The 23,829-nt window shown below is 33.9% G+C and overlaps 1 protein-coding gene across 8 annotated transcripts in view; it reads right to left on the reverse strand.

Moving 5' to 3' along the window:
* POSTN (periostin) overlaps positions 1-20,698 on the reverse strand; it is a 34,102-nt gene extending 13,404 nt beyond the window's left edge. For 7 of the 8 annotated variants that reach the window (XM_011233658.3, XM_011233657.3, XM_011233656.3 and 4 more), the window contains exons 1-16: positions 20,529-20,697; positions 19,120-19,218; positions 14,575-14,639; positions 12,764-12,921; positions 11,015-11,179; positions 9,995-10,141; positions 9,350-9,491; positions 8,007-8,219; positions 7,054-7,188; positions 5,765-5,913; positions 4,518-4,654; positions 3,586-3,716; positions 2,732-2,862; positions 2,526-2,628; positions 2,353-2,420; positions 1,655-1,700 (exon numbers count right to left, since the gene is read on the reverse strand). In XM_011233658.3, the coding sequence (XP_011231960.1) occupies positions 1,655-1,700; positions 2,353-2,420; positions 2,526-2,628; positions 2,732-2,862; positions 3,586-3,716; positions 4,518-4,654; positions 5,765-5,913; positions 7,054-7,188; positions 8,007-8,219; positions 9,350-9,491; positions 9,995-10,141; positions 11,015-11,179; positions 12,764-12,921; positions 14,575-14,639; positions 19,120-19,218; positions 20,529-20,662 (2,023 nt within the window). In that variant the 5' untranslated portion in view covers positions 20,663-20,697. Of the gene's footprint in view, positions 1-1,654; positions 1,701-2,352; positions 2,421-2,525; positions 2,629-2,731; positions 2,863-3,585; positions 3,717-4,517; positions 4,655-5,764; positions 5,914-7,053; positions 7,189-8,006; positions 8,220-9,349; positions 9,492-9,994; positions 10,142-11,014; positions 11,180-12,763; positions 12,922-14,574; positions 14,640-19,119; positions 19,219-20,528 lie in introns of all 8 variants that reach the window. The other variant, XM_019807011.2, reaches the window with a different exon arrangement.
* Positions 20,699-23,829: the final 3,131 nt, after the last annotated feature.

Here is a 23,829-nt window from a genome sequence, read left to right on the forward strand (position 1 = left end):
AAATGTTATATATTTGGTAATGAATATTACAGAACATTCCCCCCCATACAATCAAAATGTATGATATTTGGGGAACAAGAATAATGTGCAACAAGGAAATTTAAGAGTTTTAGAGACAAGTCAATGAAGGAATGTAAAAATGTAATCTTAGGTTTAATTACTCTCTACCTCTATTTGAAGTACACTTCTAAATAGCAGCATGCCCGTCTGGGCAGGAGTTAAAGAAACATCGTGCATTGGAATGTAAATCTCAGAGCTGTTTCAAGTTCTTTGAGTACATAGACAAGGTTTATTAGATCTGCATAATTTCATAAAATGTAACTCTTTTCTGTGAGTGCGGATTCAATTTTAATAGAGGAAAATAGAGGAATTATAAGATTTTGGCTCATTGTAAGCAAAATATTGCATTGGCATATATAGAAAGTAGTGGACCTATCAAGGGTAAAGTAGGAAAGGTAAAGAAAAGTGGTGCAGGTATACAACTTTAATGAGAAAGATGACATAACATTTCTGATGAATAGAGCCCATAATTGTTCTTTAATTTATTTTAAAATATATACAAGATTGTATACTTTCACACTGGAATTTATACCATGTTGATTCAGAGCTAGTCCAGCTAAATCTTTAAAATAGTGCTAAACTGGCCTGATACTGGATTTGCGTATCTTATTATTACATAATTGAAATCGGTAAGAGCAGCAGACATTTTGTTTTGCTCCTTACATTGTCGTCATTCTTTTTCCATATCTAGTGTAAATCCTAAGGCAAATTTTTTTAATTCAGTAACAGAATGCTCAGAGTATAAAACAGAATTATTTTCTAGCCAGGATAAGAGTGGGAATTGAAGTAATGCTTTTGCTACTGGTACATTTTGAGTGTTTAATTGTAGAGTCAAAACAAAATGAAAAGAATTTCTGCTTTGAAAGCTACGGAGAAAGAAAGAAAAAAGACAAGTGAAGAAAAAGCCACATTGAAAAAGGAATACTACAAGTTACATTTATGAGAATGGAATACCCTTTACCGTTGTTAAGTAGGAGAGGTTTAACTTTGATAATCTGGTAGAGTCAGGGATAAAAGAACCTTGGCATCTAGAAATCTTAGGTTTATTGCCTGGCAGATTCTTTGTTCCTTCATCCAATTTTGAATGGGGAGAGTTTTTGAACTGCCAATTCATAAACGTTAGGATTCTTTGGCACACCACGGCCCACCCTGTCCTCAGACAGCTGACGGCTTGAGGGTAGAATGAGCTACAAATCCTTCAGCAGTGTTATTTCTGTGTCCACACATCTGAATTTTCAGATAACTCTGGAGGGCCTTTTAACTGTCTCTCCTCTTCGTATGTTTGTATGTCTATTTTTCCCCTGCCTCTTTTCCATGCTAGCTATTATATTTTACTGCTATTCTCATATCTTATCATTCCTGTTTTTTTTGATGAATGGGTAAGGGGTTCATAGGAGCTGAAGGGTATGGCCCTGGCTGAGAGGTCTCATCCATACCTTAAGCTTGCTTCAAGTGGGATGAAATTTGCCATTGTTTGGAATTCTAAATACCAGATTATCAATAATTTCTGCTTCCAAGTACAAAGAAAATTATTGTGTTTTCTTTTTTTTACATCTTGCCACTGGTATGTGACAAATATCCATTATGTACTTACTGTAGACAGTCATGGGGATTTCTTTGAAGGTGCTACCACGAACAAACTGAAAATAAATATTTGTTATTTAGTAACGTGAAATTAGTAGTTTTATTAACAAAATGATGGCACCACTTTAATTCATTTTGTAATCTCCTGCTATTGGGCCAGATGGCATAAAAACTATGGGACTTGTTACTCAGAGTCTTAAAAATTATAAAATATTAATCTAAAATTAAATAGGTTTTTAAATAGTGTTTCATATGTTTTCTGATACTTTGACCCTACAAAGACAAAGGAGCAAAACACTTTTTTGCCTTTAACCACTCTGATTAGTGACAATTTTTTACAAGTAAATAACTTATATTCTGTAGCAAAGGTATTTAATGATAGAAAGATTATAGTTTTTTATCATCATGTCTTTTCTTTCCAACTGGACTGTAAGTTTTTAAATAAAGTTCCATCTCTGATTCCACTTATATTTCCCATTACACTTAATACACTGCTTGGACCCAAGTAGCTTTTAATAGGTATTTGTTGAATAAAACCGTAAAGAAATTATGTCATTTATTCACAGATGGGCCAGTGGTACATAATCAACAAAGATCAATCCAAGTCCAGTGTACATCTACCTATTAACATATACATTTCTAGTCTTTTATGTTAAAATTGCCATATATGTTCAGCACAGTACAAACAAATCCAATAATGTTCTGTACCTTAATCTGAATGTATTTGATCAGTTTATTAAGTATTTCCAGCAGCTGATCATTTCCAACAGGTGTGTCTATGAAGAGGAATGTTAAATGAGTATTGGCAAGAAAGTGTGAAATAAAAGTCTAGGTTTTTATTGAAAAAGATTAATTCACTAATGAGTTCAATAATTACCAACCTGCTGGGTAGAGGAGTTTATCTACAACATGAATGACACCATTTGTTGTCATGATGTCAGATTCTTTTGATTTCACTTCGTTCACCAGAAGTGTATCATTTACCTAACAAAACGGGATAATGTCAATGAGAAATTAATGAAAAGTTAACATTAAGGTAATTGAACAATGAATGAATGCTATCATAAATTCATTCTAGAGAACTTACTCCTTTCAGATAGATCTTGCTTCCTTGTGTGGTCTTCAGGATGTTAGTAACACCAGGTTCAAATCCTTTTCCAATGAAAACTCCTGGTGTTAGGTGATAAAGGATGATGTTTTGAAGGGCATTTTTGTCTCCTGGGGGAAAATATATATTTATAACATGTCATATTTTTTGATATTTTGATGCTGGAAAGACTAAGAATAGAAATATTTCTTTGTCTTTGTTTTTTGTTTTTTGTTTTTAAAGATTTTATTTATTTATTTGACATAGATAGAGACAGCCAGCGAGAGAGGGAACACAAGCAGGGGGAGTGGGAGAGGAAGAAGCAGGCTCATAGCAGAGGAGCCTGATGTGGGGCTCGATCCCATAACTCCGGGATCACGCCCTGAGCCGAAGACAGACGCTTAACCGCTGTGCCACCCAGGCGCCCCTCTTTGTCTTTGTTTTTTCCGCACTGTAGTTTCTCATCATATCATTGTTCTCTCAAGTTGCTATCAATGCCATGTCAAAACAGTCACTTCAGTCTGTTCGATCAAAATATTAGCCAACGTACTGGGAGGGCAAAAATCAAATTATTTTTGGGATTGCGACTTCTTTCTTTGTCACCCAATTGTGTGGAATTCAATAGAAATAGCATAAGTGAACATCTAGGTCAACAACCACGACAGCAAGCAGTTAATGAAGCACATTAGAGTGACCCTCCACATATTCCAAGTGGAATTAAAGGAAACAAAGGCTAGACATGAATATTAAAGAGGGGACATTTTGGAGGCTGACTTCTTCTGGGCAGGAATGCTTGAGGAAGAAATGAGATCCTGAACTCTAGGGGCAAATATCTGGTATTCACTTCTACTCACGAATCAGAATTTCCTTTTCTTCATTTGTCATTCCCTTAAAGGCATCATTGGTTGGAACAAATAAAGTCCAATCCCCAGGTTGTGTCAGGAGCTCTTTCAAGTCTGCAGCTTCCAGTAGGCTGAGGAAGATGCTAAGCAGGAAAGACACAGGTTTATTCTGTTAGATTTAGATGTAGGCATGCATGGAATAGAATAGAATCCGTTTATGGTGGAAAGCATGAGAAATTGTTCATGCATTTTCTTTTTTGCTGTTGTTTTTAAGTTTTATTTATCTATTTGAGGGGGTGGGGGAGGGGCAGAGGAAAAGGAAAAGAGAGAATCCCAAGCAGGCTCTGTGCTGAGCGAGAAGCCCATCACCAGGCTCGATCTCACGACCCTGAGATCACAACCTGAGTCTAAAATAAGAGTTGGACACTTAACTGACTCTGCCACCCAGGCCCCCCTGTTCATGCATTTTCATGTTTCAAATGTCATTTACCTGTTAAGAAAGTTTTATCATGGGGAAATTATTTAAATATACATATGGTTTTTAAGTTTCCTAAACTCAGTTTTTATCTTATAAAACTTGACAAGGTCATACTTCATAACAAAATAGAAGTGTGTGTTTTTCATTTAATATTCCACAAAATAGTCTTTGCTGGTATTTACTCATTTTTCAAGAACTTAAATATAAAAAAATTCCAAGGAGTAGGTCAATCTATTAGATTGTTTCACTCACCAAATCATATTATGGTGCACTAAGAAGCAAAATAGTGTTAAGAACATATTTCAGTTTTGAAAACATTTGCATGGACTTCTTATTCTAAATTCTGTGTTCAGTAATACTGAATACTGAGTGCCTTTTGGAAATCTAACTGGGAAACGAAACTATATCAATGGTTCTCACGGTGATTTTGTTTTTGTTTTTGTGGGGGTGAAACCAGTAAGTTTACCTAAAGCGCTTATCTTGTTTTAATTTTTCATGGAGGGATTTCTCTGCTGGTTTGATGATCTCTTGGAAGATGTGAATGGCACCATTTCTTCCTTGTTTGCTTCCTCTCACCATGCATGAATTTTCAATGCAGACAGCCTAGCAAAGAAGGGAAAGATACAACTGTCTATTTCCTTACTTGAAATGTCCTATGTGGAAGTAGATGCATAGTTGAGCTAATGGATTGACTCTTCTAAGAGGTCTCCTGATTCTCTGACCAGAGGAAATAGCATCTCACTTCTGTTCTTAAGGTCTGGCACAATCTGACCTCACACTTCTTATTCAGTCAGGTTTTCTACTACTGGTTAAGCTACCTTACGTGTCAGGCAGGTAGTTTCATCTGTAAATAACAAAAATTCATAGAATTCCATGTCTATATTTTTCGTCAGTCGTCTCCAGGTTTGAACCATTCTTCCACACCTTCTTTAAGAAACTTTCACTCTTTAACTCCTTAGGACCCTCTTTAACCAAAAAGTTTCCTGACTTCAGTGCCTTTTTTGATCTTCACAGATATTAACTATATTTTCCTGACTATAAGGTTCTATCAATTACGCCACATTATTGATTTTGTTATACTGGTTTTGAGCAAATATATGTATATGTGGCCCATTTTCTGAATCCTGTAAAATGTGTGTCTTGGGATTGTCGAACCATCGTGAGCAGCTGCTGTGTGTTGTATCAGGTAATGCTTGACTTTTTGTGAAATCTTTGAGCTCTAGATGCATCTGTTCCCTGGACAGAAATTGAACAGCACCACTACTTGAATTGTAATTTTCATAAGCAATATTTTCTAGAAATATTCCCTCAGATAATGTATGTTAGAACCATTTTGTAGACTTCAGAGATCTTTACATGTCTATAAAAAATTACCTTGTAAACTTATAGGACTCCATAAATCAAAAGCTTATTTTAGAGGAGTTGTAGTAATTTCTAGAATTGAAATAATTAATGCTTTAGAACAGAAAGTTATTTATAATGAAACAAATGCAAATTATCTGAATTATTAATACTCAGCTCTTTTTTGTGTCCTTTCCTCACGGGCTTTTCATACATTACTCAGTTCCCTGATCTTCCTATGAATATTTACTATTACTAAAACCTCATTCACAAAATTCTGGAAACATTTGTTGTAACAGTATTTTTAGACAAGGACATGTCATTTGACATTTAAGCCAATGTGGATATTTTATCTTTTTCTGATTGACTTACTGTACGATAGACAAAGACTCTGAGCTGTTTGCCTCCAATGGTTTCAAGCTTTTGTCCATTGTAAAGCTCATTAAGGCCAACTTTTACTTTCAATATGTGATTCTGCAGAATTAATTTAAGAAGCCGCTGATCCATGCTCAGAGTATCATCTATAAATAAATTCATGAGGAAAAAAGGATTATTTAGAAAGCATTAAAGTTCCTCCTGGTAAGAGAAAATCGTGAAAATGGATAATCCCTAATACTATGGATATTATGGCTTCTACACTCATAAAATATATGAGTCAACTAAAGCCTCAAGGCTATGAATTCCATGCACCAATTAGAAACTCTGAGCTCTTCCATCAAATGACTGTGACATTCTATGGAGTCCAAACAACGGATTCCATCTATGTAAGGGCTACATAGTTTTATGGTGTCATTAGCAAAAGTTAAAGTCTAATATTGACCAAGATTTTTTTCTGAGAATTTGATATACATTGGTCACATGAAACACTACTGACAATTCATTTGTAAATTTATCTTTACTTCTGAAAAGAAATTCAAAACACATCCACCGTCCTAAAGGTGGGTTAATGTCAACACAGCTGAATATAGTTATTAGAAAAAGGAATAACAGCATTTCTAGGAATTTGAATTTTTATTAATAATTTTATGTATCACAATTTAGCATTTAGAAAAACATTTTTAAAATAATACTTATGTTTTAATTAGTAAATTTTGCTTTACAATTTAAATATGTTTTGTGAAATCACTTTTCTGAAAAAAATGACAGGTTACATAAATCTAAACACCATCCTTGAGGAGCAGCTACTAGATAAAATACTTACAACAATAGTTTACATCATAATACAGAAGTTAAAATAAAATAGTCTGCTTTTATTTATTTATAATTTGACACCTTATATCAAATTTTGAGATGAAAAATGAAACTATTTATTCTTAAATATTATGTCGGTGTTAAATAAATGAATCAGTTTAATTTTTCTTAAGATCTATTAATACATCCCTTATGTGTGCTGGAAATATGATTAGAGTCAGAATAACTGAACACTCCTTATCACAAACTTTCACTCCCTGTAGGCTATTACCTATTATAATGAAATATTTGGAAATGAAGGACATTTTAATAGAGACAACATGGTGCTAACGATGTGTAGCCAATGAAGAAATAATTAACACTTTGTAAAACGTTTGTTATTCCTTAATGCAAACAATCATGGTGAAGAAAAAAGGTGTGTGAGGGTTGGTTGGGGATGTAGAGTGGGCATGACAGTGTCCAGTACATACCTGAAAATGCATTATTCACAGGTGCCAGCAAAGTGTATTCTCCATCTGGCCGCAGAGCGGATGCCAAGCCTAATTGGGCCACGAGGTCTGTGAAAGTGGTTTGTTGATTTCCAGCCAGCTCAATAACTTGTTTGGCTGTAAAGTAAACCATCACCATCCCAACAATGTCATCTTTGTTATTATCATCTTTGTTATTAGTAAATCAATTTTTGGCTGTTCTCTATAAGCTATTTGCTGCAATGACAATGTGATAAGATATCCTGCTCTTCCCTAGTAAGAGTTCCAGATTCCTTTTTGGGAGGTCAATAACCACAGAGGATTTCAGAAAGAAAATATTTTTCTGGCTTCTTATTTTCATTGTCTTAAATTCTCTATTGCTCGCCTCCTGCCTCTCTCTGCTCTTGTGAGTGCCATAGCTCTTTCATTTATCCAAAACTGACCATTTGGCTATATCTTTCCTTTCATTTTCAAGCAAAACTGTGGTACTGTGAGCACCTTTATAAATATTAAGTGTTAGGGGCGCGTGGGTAGCGCAGTCGTTAAGCGTCTGCCTTTGGCTCAGGGCGTGATCCCAGAGATCTGGGATCAAGCCCCACATCGGGCTCCTCCACTAGGAGCCTGCTTCTTCCTCTCCCACTCCCCCTGCTTGTGTTCCCTCTCTCGCTGGCTGTCTCTCTGTCAAATAAATAAATAAAATCTTTAATAAGTAAATAAAATCTTTAAATATAAATAAGTAAATAAATAAATATTAAGTGTTAGAAGCCCTGGAAAGCAGAAGTTCCGTGCGTGGAGAGCCCACGACTACACAGGCTACTTAGTACTACATTCACTGTGCTGTATTTGTGCTTCCCATGCCTTTCCTTGTACTACACATTCATTTTTCATGGATTTAGTCTTGAGGCATCACAAATGGTAAACAGTAGTAGGTGGAAGAATCTGAAACTGTTGCTCACCAGAATCAGGAATTAGGACCTGATCAATCAAATGGATGACACCATTATTTGTCACGATATCTTTTTTGTTCACCATTTTGATTCCATTCACTGTTATGCTGTCACCATCACATCCTATCTCAATGGTGTTTCCTTCCAGAGTCTCAAAGACTGCGCCTCCCATGATAGCTTCAGAACACTGGAGGGTGTTCAAAAGGTGGTACTTCATGAGAGCTGGAAGACAAATTAAAAGCAGCACGTTTTGAGAGCAAGGGAAATTGCACTTAACCCTTAAAAGACATGTTTCACTAAGGACCTAAGTATTTCTAAGAAATAAAATACAGTATAAGACCTAAGTATTGATTGAAGGTGTTTAAATTGTTTATTCTCTAGGAACACTTCTTCAATTAACTATAAGAGCTACACAATAGAAATAGCTCAGTTCAGTAGGAAGTAAGAAGAGAAGGTCAGTTGCATGAAATGATTTCTGTAGTACTTAGAAAATGTGTTAGAGCAACTTCCCACTATCATAAGAAAGTATTTTCTGATGGAAAAGCAAGGAGAATGGTTCCTGTATTTATTAGAGATACCTATTCCAAAACACCCAAGCAGCATCTTCCATTAGCAGCTCATAACAGAATAACTGCATGTGATTTGCAAAGAGATTAATAGAGGAGGAGGGTAAGACAAATAATCCCCTACAAAAAACATCTGGAGAGTAGACAAAATAAAGACAATTTCTTGGAAGATATCTGAAGGTATCTATTCCTCAACTGTATTATATCTATATCTGTATCATCAAAATTTGTCATTCTAAATTGGTTAAATGTATTTTGGGAGAGACTGAGTAAATTAAATGCACTAGTCATAATGTAAAATCTATTTGAAAATGGAAAGGGAGACTAGAACAAAGCCAAATTTTGTTTATAAATAAGTAATAGCCCAAGAGAACCATGCAATTTTCTCAACTTAATTATACCTTTTAACATAAATTTAGAATTAAAAGCATTACATAACACATATATGATATTAAAATTTGATCATCTAATATTTCTTTTCAACAATGGCTAAATCCTTTTTAATGCCTGCTACTTATTTACTTGAAAGCAGTAAAAAAGAATGTGATCTTTATGATGTTCTTATTTTTACATTAATTATTAATTATTTAATTACTCTGCTGACTCTTTCAAGGGCTTTGGTGTTTTGTTTTTTTTTTTAATTTTTGTGGTCCACTTCAGAACAAAAGTTTTTCTTTGCCTTTGTTTATCAAAGCTGATAATACTGGCATGACTTAAACATTTTTTAAAATTTTCTTTTCTTTTGGAATTCTGGGAGGCTTCTCATAGAGGAGGACATTTTAGTACCTTCAGAAGCCACCTTATCTCCCATGATCCTTTCTAGGACACCTCGTGGAAGTTTCTCAAAAGCCTCATTGGTGGGAGCAAAGAGTGTGAAGTGACCATCTCTTCCAAGGGACTCCAGTATATCAGATGTGATAGCAGCTGCCTGAAACACAAATGTGCTTTTTAGAGGCTTGCACATTGCAAATCCAAAAGAAGATTACAACACACTTAACCTAGGCTGTCATGAGGGAGTTGATGCTATAGAAAATTATAGAAGTTTGTTCTTGTTAGATCTTTAAAACATTATTTTTTGGCACAACCTTTCCAATTTTCCTCACACCTGTTTGTAAGAATGGGAATTCTGACCATATTTGTGTGACTGTAGCAATATCCAGCACTACATATAACTGAGATGGACACATACTAAAGGCGGTAAATAAGCTACAGGCACAGAACTAACCACTCCGTACCTATCATGTCCACACAAGTATTATTATGTCATATGGGATGACTTCTTCAGTGTAAAATAAAACTCTTTTCATTTCAAGAAACATATTTGTTACATTTCTGCCAGATTTTTTAAATAGCATTTTTATTGTTAGAGTCTGACACAGAAAAGGAAATTTCAAAGATCCAAGACAATGTGCTGTTATTTCTTGTACTTACCCTAAAAGATGAAAGGTCATCTTCTGCTTCAATGAAGTCTTGAATTGAGGTACCAATTTGTGTAAGGACACGGTCAATGACATGTACAACACCATTTGTTGCAATCTGGTTCCCATGGATGATTCGAGCGCAGTTAACAGTGACAACCTATAATTATTTGGGAAAATTAAAGTGCCGAAATCAGAGCCATCCACTGATCACTGAGACTGCAAGACCATTATCTATTTTTCATTTCTACTAGTAAATGTAACATGAAGGAGTCAACATTCTAAATGTAAATGTTGAGGATAAAGACATATATCACTCTGTCTAAAAAAGAAACTAAGAGAAAATAGGGCCAGTTGAAAACCCAATCCAGTTACACTTAAGATATCTAGAAACTAAGGCATAAAAGCATTTTTTTCATTTGAGTTATTGCTTTTTTTCCTTCTCTTCCCTTTATAGAGATAGTCATAAACTATTTCAGCTATAGGTCAATGAATTACATGAAAAAGTCTATCCATCCTAAAGTAAGTTCTGAGAGAGAGGAATAGTTATTGCACAAATATAATCAGTCCTATTCCAGTGATTTCCCATTATTGCCTTACCACTGACCCTTTTCATCCCTGGAAATTTATTGAAAGAGCCCTGTGACCCAGCTGGAAGTTTCCCACAAAGACTTATCTATACACACAAAAACCTAAATCAGTATAGTAGCTAAAGGATAAATAAAGGAATACATTCTCTGATTATTCTTTGATAAATTCTTATTTACTATTTTTTCTTTGGTTATTTTTTTTCCAAACACAACTACTAAAATTTCCTTTTTTAATGACATCTAAGTCTACTGTCAAAGAACTGTGAATTTAATTTCCTCTTCCCAATCACTCTCTTGTAGAAGTCAGCCACTGTGGGGAAAAGGCATCATATAGTACTTATATTCACTAACATTTTACTATTTCTGTGAACATGATATAAAAGGTATAGAAAAAATTAAAAGCAATATTACTCAGAAATGTACCTTTTATTCATGAAACTTACCCCATTAGGATAATGGTTAATGAAAAGCCCCAAATTGTTATACATTGAAGGAATAATCATGCCATTTTTTAAGTCTTTAGTCAACATTCTGTTATTAACCATATGGCTATGTAAAGCATTCAATAATTCAACATTTACGTTGCTCTCTAAGCCTCTCCGGATATCCTACGAAAAATTGAAATGATAGCAGTTTATTTTATTGCAGTTCATCATTAAAATACTTATAATCACACTATGGATCAAATGAGGAAAGGCAGCTCTTCAAGGCTTGGGGATAGGCCTTAAAGGGTAGATAAGGTAGGAATAGTAGTGATCATTCTAAGTCCAGTTGCTGACACAGGCATGAATGTTGGGAGGGCAGATATTGTTCAGTTTGGCTAGCACATACTTTCATGTTACTTAGATAATGTTAAGAAAGAATTTTAGAAAAGTGTGGAGCACAATAATGTGGAAGGCTTTAATGCCTGCGTAAACTGGCAACAAGGAGCCACTGAAGATTTTGTGGCATTGGAATATAATGATTAGTCTGGGCTTTGGGAAGGTTAATCTGGTGATAATGCATAGCAAAAATGACGTTATTAGTGAAGAGGGTGAAACATGAGAACTTGATGACTAACAACAGTTTGTAAGAATTAGAGCAGAAGTGGGGTGACTCACCATTTTCAAGTCTAAACACTTAAGATGGGTACTGCCAATTATGGGGAAAAAAGGCAGCAGAAAGGCAATTGTTTGTGGGGAGAAATAAAATGGCACATGTTTTAGATAAGTTTTTGTTTAAAGATGCAGTGCTGTATCTAAGGAGAAACATTAAAATGGACATTAGAAATATTCTCCTGAGTTTCCAAGGAGAACAGCTACAGAAACAGATTTCATGGTTATATGCTCTAAAGTGATAGCTAAAGCCATGAGAAGTGTATATAAAGAGCAGAGTCTAATTCCCAGAAGAGACTTTAGGAAGACTCATTCTTAAGTGAAGGAAGAAGAGGGAGTCAGCAAAAGGAACCAGAAAGGTGGTTAAGAGACGCGGTCAAGGACATCCAGCAGAGAGAGTTCCGTAATGCAAGCAATTAACCACACAATTAATGTAACAAGATCATATCTTGAGGAATCTGCCTAAGTTTTACTAAATATTATTTGACTCTAGTAGTAAATATCGATTCACCGTCATATCAAGTAGAAAGTAGGAATATATTTCTATACCATTGTTACAGATTGGAAATTTAGTGTATTACAGACTATGCACAAAAAGTCTGAAAATCAAATGCATTGTTTATAATACTTCATTTAAACATCTATACACATTTATAAATATGTCAATATCTGAGCAGCTAAATATATTCCCATATAATTAAAAATAATTAATTGTATCTTTATAATATGCCTTATAATAAATTTTAAATTCCACTAGGCTTCTTAACTTACCTTTCTATTAGATATGTCATCTAAAATTCAATATGTTTCTTCCCAATCAAAAAGGAAAGAGGAAAAGAGTAAAATAGAATAATAATAAACACCAGTTCAGTCCACTCTTGGTTCGGCTTTTTTAAATAATTCTATGAATCTGCTGGGGAGTTACTCCATTTATGGATGTATCAAAATGCTTTCATCCTTACACTTAATAACTCATTCTTTTATTTATCCTCATATATGTATAATAAACAAAAGATATAAAATTTCTATTAATTTCCAAGTTAATAAATCAATTAAAATGACAATAAAATAATTATATTAATAAAAATGATGAATTACAGAATCCAAGTTTTCCCAAGCCTCATTACTCGGCGCAAAGTAAGTGAATGATCCCTTTCCTTCAATCTCTTCCCTCAGTCTGGAGACATCAGAATAGCGTTGTGTTGTGGTGGCTCCCACGATGCCCAGAGTGCCATAAACATGGTCAATTGGCAAAACTGAAATAATCAAGAAATGAAGAATTACTTAGGATAATATTTCAAGAATATTATTTCACAATCATTTAAGCTTTACTCTAAGTTCCTCAATACATTTAACTGATAATTTTAGCAATAAAATTCTTTGGATTATCAATTTTATACAAAAATTGTCTTTTGAGGGCTAAATAATAAAATACCATTGAAAACTATTATTTCATATATCCTTTGTGTTGAGGGAAAATGAATTATATATTATCATCCTGGTCAACAATTAGCATATGTAGATATGACTCCTGCTATGTCAATAATTGTTCAATCATAATTATCCGTAAACTTTTCTGACTCACTGAAAAAAAAAGATGCTCCTCACTTCTCACTGAGGATGGCAAAGATACTATTTTCTTTCATGTTGGCTTAAACTCCTAAATGGTATAATTAATGATATTAATTTTTATAGATTTAGGTTTCTAAAGGAAACTACTTCTTCTCAGCTTAATTTCAGGAAGGAAAAGGATGGAAGTATCTAACGCTTCCAGAATGTTTTTCTTGAACTTCAGAAGCAATATTAATATATGAATGTCAACCTGAAAGTTGATGCAGCTAATTTATTCCTTTTTTGACCCTACCTTATTTGAAAACTCATATGATTTGGATAATATCATGAGAGAAATGGTTATTACATTTGTGAATATATAAAGACGAGGTGACACAATTAATAAATTGAATTACAAAATCAGGATTTAAAAAGACCCCAAAAAGATGAGAAAAACAAGTCAAAATTAACAAGTTAAAGGTAACAGAGATCCGTGTATGTCCTTACACCCAAGTTGAAAAAAGTAAATCCTAGAGAAAGGCCTGACTTGATAGAAAGACCTGTAATTAATTTTAATTAATCATAAATTCATTATGAGCTAATGATAGGACGTGGTTATCAATGACATTAACCAAAGTTCAGGGCCCCCCCAAAGGGAAGTATTTGTCTTGATTTTATTCTCTCAGCTGCTGGGACCCACAGAGAATGCAGACACCAGTCTAGAATCACATTCAGAAAGAAGATGACTGGGTTAGAGGCTTCTTGTGCATTGGTGTCCATGATGGTGAGGGCCCCAAAGTTTATGTTTATTAGAAGAACTGGGGATGATTACCTCAGAGAAGAGAATTCTGTTGAGAAAGAGAGGATAGGCAGAGGAAGTATATGATGATTGGTGTTGAATATCTGAATGGCTGTTATTTCAAAGAGGAACTGGATTAACTATTTTTTCTCTAGTTGGCAATTTTAGAAAACCAATTTTCAAAAAGAGGGATGTTATAAAATCAGAGCTGTTCAATTACAGAAGATTATGCCTTCCCGACTAGTCCACTCCATGTTTGTAGACGGATTTTGTAGAAAGGATTTTCATTCTTGAAGGAAAAGTTGAACTAATTTAAATTTATAATCAAGCTTCTGTTAGATGGTTCAACATTCAGTGCATGAGCAGTATGTTTTAATACTTCGTCACCATGACAAAGTCACGATTAACACAAAGATGGTGGTATATCTTAGGATTTATCATGGTGCTAAACACACACACACACACACACACACCCCACTTCTCTACAAGTTGAGCTACCTCAAATCTTTTTCCTCACACAAGACAAGTTCCTCACTTATTTCAGTAATTGAATTTTTACCTGCTGGGCAGCCTTTCATTCCTTCCATTCTCATATAACCAGGGCAACATTCATATAACACAGTCCTGTATATTGGAAGAAAAACAATATTAAAATGGGGAACTACATAGAATTCATTTCCGTATAATCTTAGCAAAAAATATACCACTTATTTGCCATGATTTCTGAGACTCTAGAATTGGATTTTTTTCCTGATACCAAGTTATTTATATTAGTTTGATTTCTCTATATAGTGTCATGACATTGTAGAAAAGTTCCAGGATCTTGAGGCAGATGACTGAGGTTCGGTTCCCAGTTCTATCCTTGGTAGATGTGTGATCTTGAGCAAGTAATTTAACAAATTTGAGTCTCAGTTTCTCCACCTATTTAACATGGATGTGGTAGCTGTGATACCTACTCACAGGCTAGTTGTGAGTCCCAAATAAAAGGATACTTTGGAAATCATTTTGTGAAATATAAATAGTTAGAAATGTTTATCAGTATAAGGTTATTGGAAACAAGAAACATCAGTAAATATGTTAACTCTTTCCAATCAATAAAAGCTGTTCCACTGCTAACTAAAATAATATTTTAGGTTTGAATTGCCAGTAGAGTTATTAGTTTGATCATTTTAAATACAATCTTGAGAAAAATCTTCTACAATACAATATTCGAGGAAATACTATTTTGTTCAAAGTTCACAAAGTGTATTAAGTTATATAAAGGCATAATTAAGGCAACAAACCAGAAAATTCAGCAAACAAAGATATATCCAAAATAAGTTTGTTTAAATTACTCTATTTTGTGGAAAAATAGTATCCTGAAATCATCTATATAATTGCTTTTATTTCTTACTTTATTAAAAATATAATCCTGAGCTTCATTTTATCAAATTCCACTTGATATTTTCTGGTCTTCAAAATGTAGCATAGGTAGTATTTTTAATTAAAATTTTACATAATGCTCTGTTTCCTCTCAATAGAAATATGAAGGTGAATGTAGAAAACAAAAATTGTAAATGGGGGAATATTATAAGTAAAGAGGAAATACAAGCCATTTTGTAATTTTTAACTGATAAATTCCATGTCATGCAATTTAATATAATTACTTAAGACTGATTATCTTGTAATTTAATAATTAAACATGCATTAACTAGTTCAGATATTATTTATTTCTGTTTTTTTTTTTTACTGATAATTGTATTCAAAAAGTATGAATGAATGAGAGTATTTGGATATATTTATGAAAAAGATCACTATAAGAATAAAAAATGTTTTCTTAGTATGAAAAAATTTACAATAATAGCAAGTTTATAAAAAGTAGAATTATTAATGATGTAAGAAATGGTCTTCTATAGTTTAAAAAGTAAATAAACTTTTCAAATTAAAGCCAGGTACATTAATTGATTATCCATGATTTGTGGTCTTGTTTGTGATCTTAGATTCTTATTTCTCTATTTTCTTGATGTCAATTTAAAAAGTACAATGTAACATTATTTATGCATATACATGTATGCAGTACAGTATAAAAGGTGAATGAGAAGAAAAATTTCTGGCATAGAAAACTGACTTAAAGATAGTTGACAGATAAAAAAAATGGACAAAATTAAGTGGGAAATGGTAATTTCAAATTGTTCATCAATTTTAAAATAACTTCAAGAATAGTTGGTATTAGGAACATATGGAAACTATATGGGAGCCTTAAACAAATCCTAAAATGGCCCCTGAAACAATTCATTTACTTAGATCCCCATATAAAAAAATTTGAATATTTGGATGCCAAAGGATTGAGTCAGAATTTCTTCCACATTAGCTTTAGCATATATTGTAAACAATTAAAAAAATGAGATACATGTTTATTGGTCCAGTATTTATAGTACTGACTTAAAGTAAAAGAATGAATAGAAGAGGAAATTGTTAATGTAACAAAAATTTCTGTAACACATGCTAATAACCCAAGGATTATCCTTAATGTAGACAATTAGTACACCAGATGGAATGAAATTCCAAAACAATCAGTTGCAATTTCAGCTAATAGTTGAACAATATGGTTATCTGAGTTGATATTTTAAAAACAAACTGTAGGTTTCTTCAGGAGAACATTTATTCTACACCAAACTTAAATTTCCCATATGGTTAGTAGGATAAAACAAGAGTAAAGAAAAAACCATTACTATGCACACCTCTGAAAGTGAAAAATTTATCTTCATTTTCTGATTAGTTATCTAAAATCTCATGAAAATGCAAGCTGATAGGAAGTCTACAAAATACTGTAATATTCGGCCAATATATGTTGTAGGAAATATCTTAAAACTTAGGAAATTCATGTTTATCGTTAGACCTGCCCAATTACTTCCTTCAAATCTGCAAAGCAACTGTTCAACCAAAAGACAATCATTTCTGTCAACTGATACAAAATCCTAAAGATATCTCTGGAAATTTTAGCAGCTGCAAGCAGGTGGCAAAACAGGCATTCCTCTTGTCAATGTTATTGGTTTATTTGATTATTTGAAACTAGCATCTAGCATTTACATTTATTTCAGAGAGCAGATGTAAATGTGTTTGTGAAAATGAAGCTACTTGAGGGAAATAAGCTAATATAATTTAACAAAGGAGACACTGTTATGTTTCTGGTAAAAAGCCAGGCTTCAAAGCAGGATTTTTTTTTTTTCCTAGTGGAGAACAAGAAAGAATGTTGGCGTAACCTTTGTACAAGCCTTGGCATCTCTAATATATTTAGATGGTTAAAGTGAGATTATATCATACTTTCCTAACTTCTAGGACGGATGTAATAAATATATCCCCTGAATAATTCAGAGAGCAGGTCCTTATGCAGTTGGTATGCATTCCAAATATGCCTCATGGCAACCACGAATATGAAGAAAAAAGGGAGGAGAATCCAGAGCCTTGGAGTTCCCAAATGGGGCCCAGCCTGCATCACGGCCAAGATCACTGCAACCACTGACTTACATTGTAATTGTATGAATGACTCACAAGTCTAGGAGATGTCTGCAAACTAATAAGAATAAGGTCCAGGCCAAAAAGTATCATCAGTTGAAACTCTATTAAGCAAATTAACAGGAACAGGCAGCAAAGTTCTGTGGTGTTCTAGGTTTAGTGACCATGGAGAAGTAGAGTCCAGCTAAGGTTATATGCATTGAATACATGATTTTTATCTGGAAATAAAGATAATCTTATGCATTTTATTTATTTTATTTATTATGTTCAGTTAGCCACTGTATAGTGGCTAACTAACATCATTAGTTTTTGATGTGGTGTTCAATGATTCATTAGTTAACACCCAGTGCTCATCACAACATGTGTCTTATGCATTTTAGATAGGCATCTGGTCACAACTCCTTTTCCCACCCATATATACCCATTTGTTTAAGCACTTTAAATTTAAGAACAATTGATATTGTGATTTACTTAGCAATTTCACATTCATCAAATCATTTTACCCCCAGAAACTGTAACTATAAAATCCACATTTCACAGGTAAAGAAATGAAGGCTCCAAGTTCAGTGATGCTATATTTAATATTTGTTCCAATATCATTAAGTTAGGAATAAGTTTTTAACAATCTCCCAATCCTTCCACCTATTTAGGGTAACTAAAGTTTAATGATGATGTACTAAGCAGGTTCTCATTCAAATATTTGATTCTCAAGGCATCTTTCATTGAGAGTGAGTCCAAATTAATGGGAAGCGCTCTTTTCTTGACCAGCAATGGTATCTCTAATTTTTTTGATATAGTAACTTATTCTATGACTCAGCTCCTTCACTTTAAAATGAACTTGGACCATATGAGTAATTCTCAACTTTTATATGCTCAGGATGGTATTTTCCTACCAACATTTATTGAGAGATTAAACCAAAACATATTTCTATCAAGTAATAAAAAATACTTTCTGATTTTAAGTTAATTAGTGAAATATATAACTAAGTAAAGAGTAATTGTCTTTTTGGCTATTAAAATGGTATATGTAATGATGGGCTTTATCACCTTTGTGGACCCCTGTGGATCTGGTAGTTTGGGATGGAATAACTGGATTAAATGAAGAGGTGAAGCTTAAGTTCTTTCCAACTTCAAGCTTTGATGAAAATTTTAGGGTAAACTGGAGTATTTCAGATAATTTCCAAATGAGTGTAGACGAACATTAGTTTATGCTACAAAAATCCTGATATATTAGATCAATTTGTTCTTTTTTTTAATAAAATGAGGAAACCGAGGAAACCATTTTTATAAAATGAGGCATAGAGATTAAGTGTCTTGCCCAAAAAAGAGGACCAAGCCAAGGGAGAAATGACATAGTTTCACACTGATTCTATACATCGCCATATGATTTTTTCCTTTGGATCTCCACGACAGATAAATTCAGGGCTCATGAGAGGTCCACTAGCAGAGGGAGAAATGCAGGGAGAATTCCTTTATTGACGTTTATGATCCAATTTTTGTTTTAAAGCTTGCAACCTGGGAGAATATTTTCAAGAAAAATGGTGTATATGTCCAAGGAAAGACATAGACATCTTTGGGATTGGCACATTAAGAAAAAGATGAGACTTACGTTTTCTTTCCACAGATGGCACCTTGGTACCAGTTCCTACAAGTGCTGAAATATTTCTTTTTGGTGCCTAAAATCTGTTGAAGGGCGCAGACATTTGGGCTGGAAAACAAAGAGAAGAAAAGAAAGTTAGTGTCCTAATGACAATGAGTTTTTCATATCTTCATGTCAGATGGTTCAGAAATAAAAGTTAACATGTGGACTCAATTTTCAAAGATGTGATTTTAGTCTTGCACAAATCTGCCTCTTGATCCAAGCATACTGAATCATCAGAAAAACTAAACTCTACAGGAGAAAAAAAGAGAGAGGAAATTATACATCCTTGAAAGGAGAACCCCGGTGTTTCAAAAGTTAATCTAGTAGGAATATTCAAGCAGCATTAAATTCAACTTAATTTTGTTTTCATTCTTGTTACTTTTAATAGCAAGACAATCTAGTGACCCTTTTTAAACCAAACATGTGCTCGTTTTGGACTCTAATCTGCAACACCGGACTCTGGAACAATGAGGAATCAAGAGAGGGAAAGAGACAGGTTTTACTAGGTCCGAAGACACAATAGGCTGTAATTTTCTAGGTAAGTAATCACAGAAGTAAATGATTGCTAAAATTAACTGATTAATATGGCTGCACAAAGGAAAATCTATTTCTTTGAATGGAAATAGTAGATCAGAACATCCTCTGCCAGAATTTTAAGTGTCTTTCTCTCTTAAAAAGATAGGAAGTCTTATTTGCACTGTAAAGCAAAGGAACTTTTGAGCTCTGTGAAAATCCCTCTGAGACATTAGAAGAAGTGCCAAGATCCATTTCAAAAAAAAAATATAAATGGTTGGTTAAGTTACTAAATTATGCCTATTAACTTTAAAAATGCTAAGTTGTAGTTGAATTTATTCCAAGAAATATGTTATGTTTGCAAATTTTACAGAATACAGGATTTAAAAGCATTCTTAAATGCTTTAAAATATTCAAAGAACTAGTTACATTAGTCATTATTTAATTTTCATACATAACTTAAATGAAAATGTCCCTAACATCATGTGAGATATTTCAAAGCTGTTTACATAATGAAAGCCCTAACCATATATTTTTAATTTTGAAAACCTCATTTCACATTTTTGGAAGGAAATAAAAATACAAATAAATGAAATAATAAAGAAATGCCCTGTTAAATGCTGTCAACTAGATTAAAATTATATAATGCTTCCGAAAAAGCAATTACATGCAAATTATTTTGACAGTGATTTTTAAAGTTTAAAACACACATATAAATCACAGAATACTCCTTTTTTCCTTTTTCTTACTACTTTCTAATAAGTAGAAAAACCCCTGGTGTATTTAAGGAACTTTAGAGATACTTATACATATAGCAAGCTAAGGGGGGAAAAAGGATTTATAAAACCTAACCGCTGACTTACCCCTGATCCCGGCCCCTGATTCGGCTATGAGCCAAGATCTTGTCATAATGGCCATTGGCGTTTGCAGGGTTAACAACAACCAGCAAGAGTAGAGAAAATATGGGTAAGAAAGGAATCATCTTTAGTCTCTCCATTGCAGTTAGTCCACGAAGAGAACTGGCAGTGGGATTTGGAGAGCTCAGAGTTTATATACATGTCAGAGTCGTGGGAGGGAGCACTGTAGAACCTGGGAATCTGAGCTCTCTCCAAAAAACATCAGCAGCTTCAAGTTGGCAGCTAACGTGCACTTTTGTTAGTGATGTTTACTGAACACATTGAGCCTCTTTTACATCTCATTCTGAAGAAGATATTTATTTTTATTGTTAAATTATTTATATTCCTCCTTAATAACTCACTCTTTGCATGTTCATATTTCAGTTTTATTCTTTTGTACTTTGGAGGGGTTTATGGAAAATGGTTTTGTTTGGGTTTGAAGGACTAGTCTGCAATCCATCCCTTGCAGAGTATATGTCCCTGTGCTCAATGAGATCATTGTTTGATCTTATCACATCTCTTACATTTAGTTCACATCAGAACTGAAGGGTTATTATTTTTCACCAGAAAGCAAATGTAAGTTTGATAATCATAAGGCAGTAATGGCTGTTGATTAAAAACAGATGTTGGATAGATCTAAAACTTGTACAAAATATGAAATAAGAACTTTAATTGCTGAGGGAAAATATAGGAGAGACCACATGTTCCTTGCAATACTACTAAACTGGGGAGATACTTCCCATTTCACTTCTCTTTTCAAATATCAAGGAATAGATAGAGTTAACAAAAATCTACTTCTGGCAAGTTTTCCTAACTCTTGAAATGAAGCAGAAAAGAAAAACATTTGTGCTTTATTGTTTTTTCATTACATACTTCACATGATGATGAACTTGTCTAGGCGGCACATCTCATAACCACTGGACAAAAGCAGCCCCTGTTGGAAACAAGTATTACTAATCTAGCTGTAATAGATTAAAGACATATTAAGAAAAAAGAGCATTGCCAGAAGTCGTCTTCTGATTTTTATCGAAAGTAACCAAAGTCTCAATGTTACACCATGCGATTCCAATCCAAAAGAATATGAGCTATTACCTCTCCACACATGGTACGTCAAATGTTCAGAACGCTGGGTAAAAGACATCTGAGTGTCAGATGTCAACAATAAGCTGAAACGATAACCTGCAATGAGTCTTCTTGAAAACACAAGTTGCTCACTAACCTAAAATAAAAGTGTAATTCCAACACTCCTTGTCACAAAGTGTTCCCTCTGTAATAGCACATTGGTATTGTTTCCCCACTGGCGATATAGAGAAATGTGATACTGCCTCACCATGTTCTCTTGCAAGGGCTTTTAGGGGAGGCCGATGGGCCTGAGATGATTCCAGGTATCAGGAGAGTTATGTTAAACTTGCTATAGAATTTTGCTTTGGGGCACCAAAATCATTCTGCAACCAACAGCTAGTTTATTAAGAAAGCATACAATTAGACAATATTCTGAAATATGATTCAGAGGCCTTCTCACAATTTGAAAGTCTTGGTATTAAGGTATAGAAAATGAAAGAGCAATTCAAAAGGAGAACTGGAGAGAAGAGGGCATAAAAGGTAAATTAGATTCTGTCCCTGGTCCCTTGCAGGAAGAAGATTCTTCTAACATTTATATATTTTTGAATGGAATTATTCTAACAGCATCTTATGTTACCGGTTTGCTTTATATCGTAAGTTTCTGTTATTCTTATGTGTGTACATTGTTAGGTGGTCAGTAATTGCTTATTGAGTAGGATGGAAAGACTGTTTTATGAAAATAAGTTCTTAATACCAGTAAATGAACTGTTAGAATATTCTTGGTAACATAGTTATATAAAAGTCTTCAATTCTAGACTGATTAGACATTATAATGTAGATTACTTATCTTCTAAGACATAATAATGGAATTTTGGAATTATAGAAGGATAAATAAAACTTATAATACAGAGATTTCTCTGACATCACCATTATAAAAGGTCATTCACTCTTAACTTGGATTCTCACTGATATCAATGCAACCCTTTTCCTATTAGACAGCTGCAACTATTTAGAAGTTTTCTGTAATGAAGCTGAAATCTGCTTAAATCCGGTGGGGTCTGATTGGAGAGGAAGGACTTAGGTATTGAGAGAAAGAGATATAGACTTGGATAATGTGTATCATGGGTAAAAGATGTCTTTAAACACAATGACAAACAGACTTATTATAAGTACGGGATGAAGGCAGAATCAATAATTTCCTGTCACATTACCTACTTTCTTCGTAGTGTCTGCAGTACATTGAAAATATATTGATTACTTTTAAGAATAATTTTCACCTAGTTGTTCCTTGTAACCTTTGGAATAAATGGCGTCCATTCACCTTGATTCCTTCGGTGGTCTAAATGGACGAATAATTGCATGAGATGAGTAAGAAAAAAGAATATGCATTCATATTTCAAAAGAGGACTGCTCCTTTCTGACTGGGATACAGGTTTACTTTTCATAAAAAGCATGATATATGTTCATGTACTAAAAAGGCTCTGAAATCTTTTTTTTTTTTTCAGAGTGTCAAATAATAGAGTCTTAAATCTATCCATCCTGAGCATCATTTTGGAAATTATATAAGTCCCATGGAAGTCAACAAATGTTAGCCCTTGGCAAATATTTACACCCAGAATGAGTAATGCCACCAAGGAGGATCTTGAAAATGAGGGCCAGACTGTACATATAAACTACATGTGAATTTAGAGGTTAGAGAACATTCCAAGAGAAGGAAAACTTTAGGGTAAATACAAAAGCATGGAAGCACTGATACTGAAAAAGCCATGCTCCTCCCAGAAGTGTGATATTATACGATATTATGGAGTGGTCCAAAGTCCAAGCAACTGCTTTAGCCAGGATCCTCGCTTCCCTGAGGCGAGCAATTGGACGCTAGTCTATATCTGGCAGTGCAGGGTAGGGTGAGGGAAGAAAGTAGTTTCAGAGAATGGAAGAAAAGGTAGTCTAAGATGTGGAAAAGAGAGAAAGAGCTTGAGAAGGACACCATTCTCTCTTTTTGAAACACTCGGCAGAGATCAATCTCTCTCTCATTCTTTCTCCCCACACAAGGCCCTTATTCTTCTGTTTCATGAAAGGATATTGCCCTGGGTTGTCTACGTAATTTTATTAGCAATTTTGAGGAGGATTGAGATCTTGGCAATTGAATCTGACCTTCAGGGTTGTAAAGTCTGACCTGGAAATGTAAGTCATTAATGAAAAGGAAATG

Source organism: Ailuropoda melanoleuca, chromosome 7 (genome assembly GCF_002007445.2).
Source record: "Ailuropoda melanoleuca isolate Jingjing chromosome 7, ASM200744v2, whole genome shotgun sequence".
In the NCBI taxonomy this organism is placed as follows: Eukaryota; Metazoa; Chordata; class Mammalia; order Carnivora; family Ursidae; genus Ailuropoda; species Ailuropoda melanoleuca.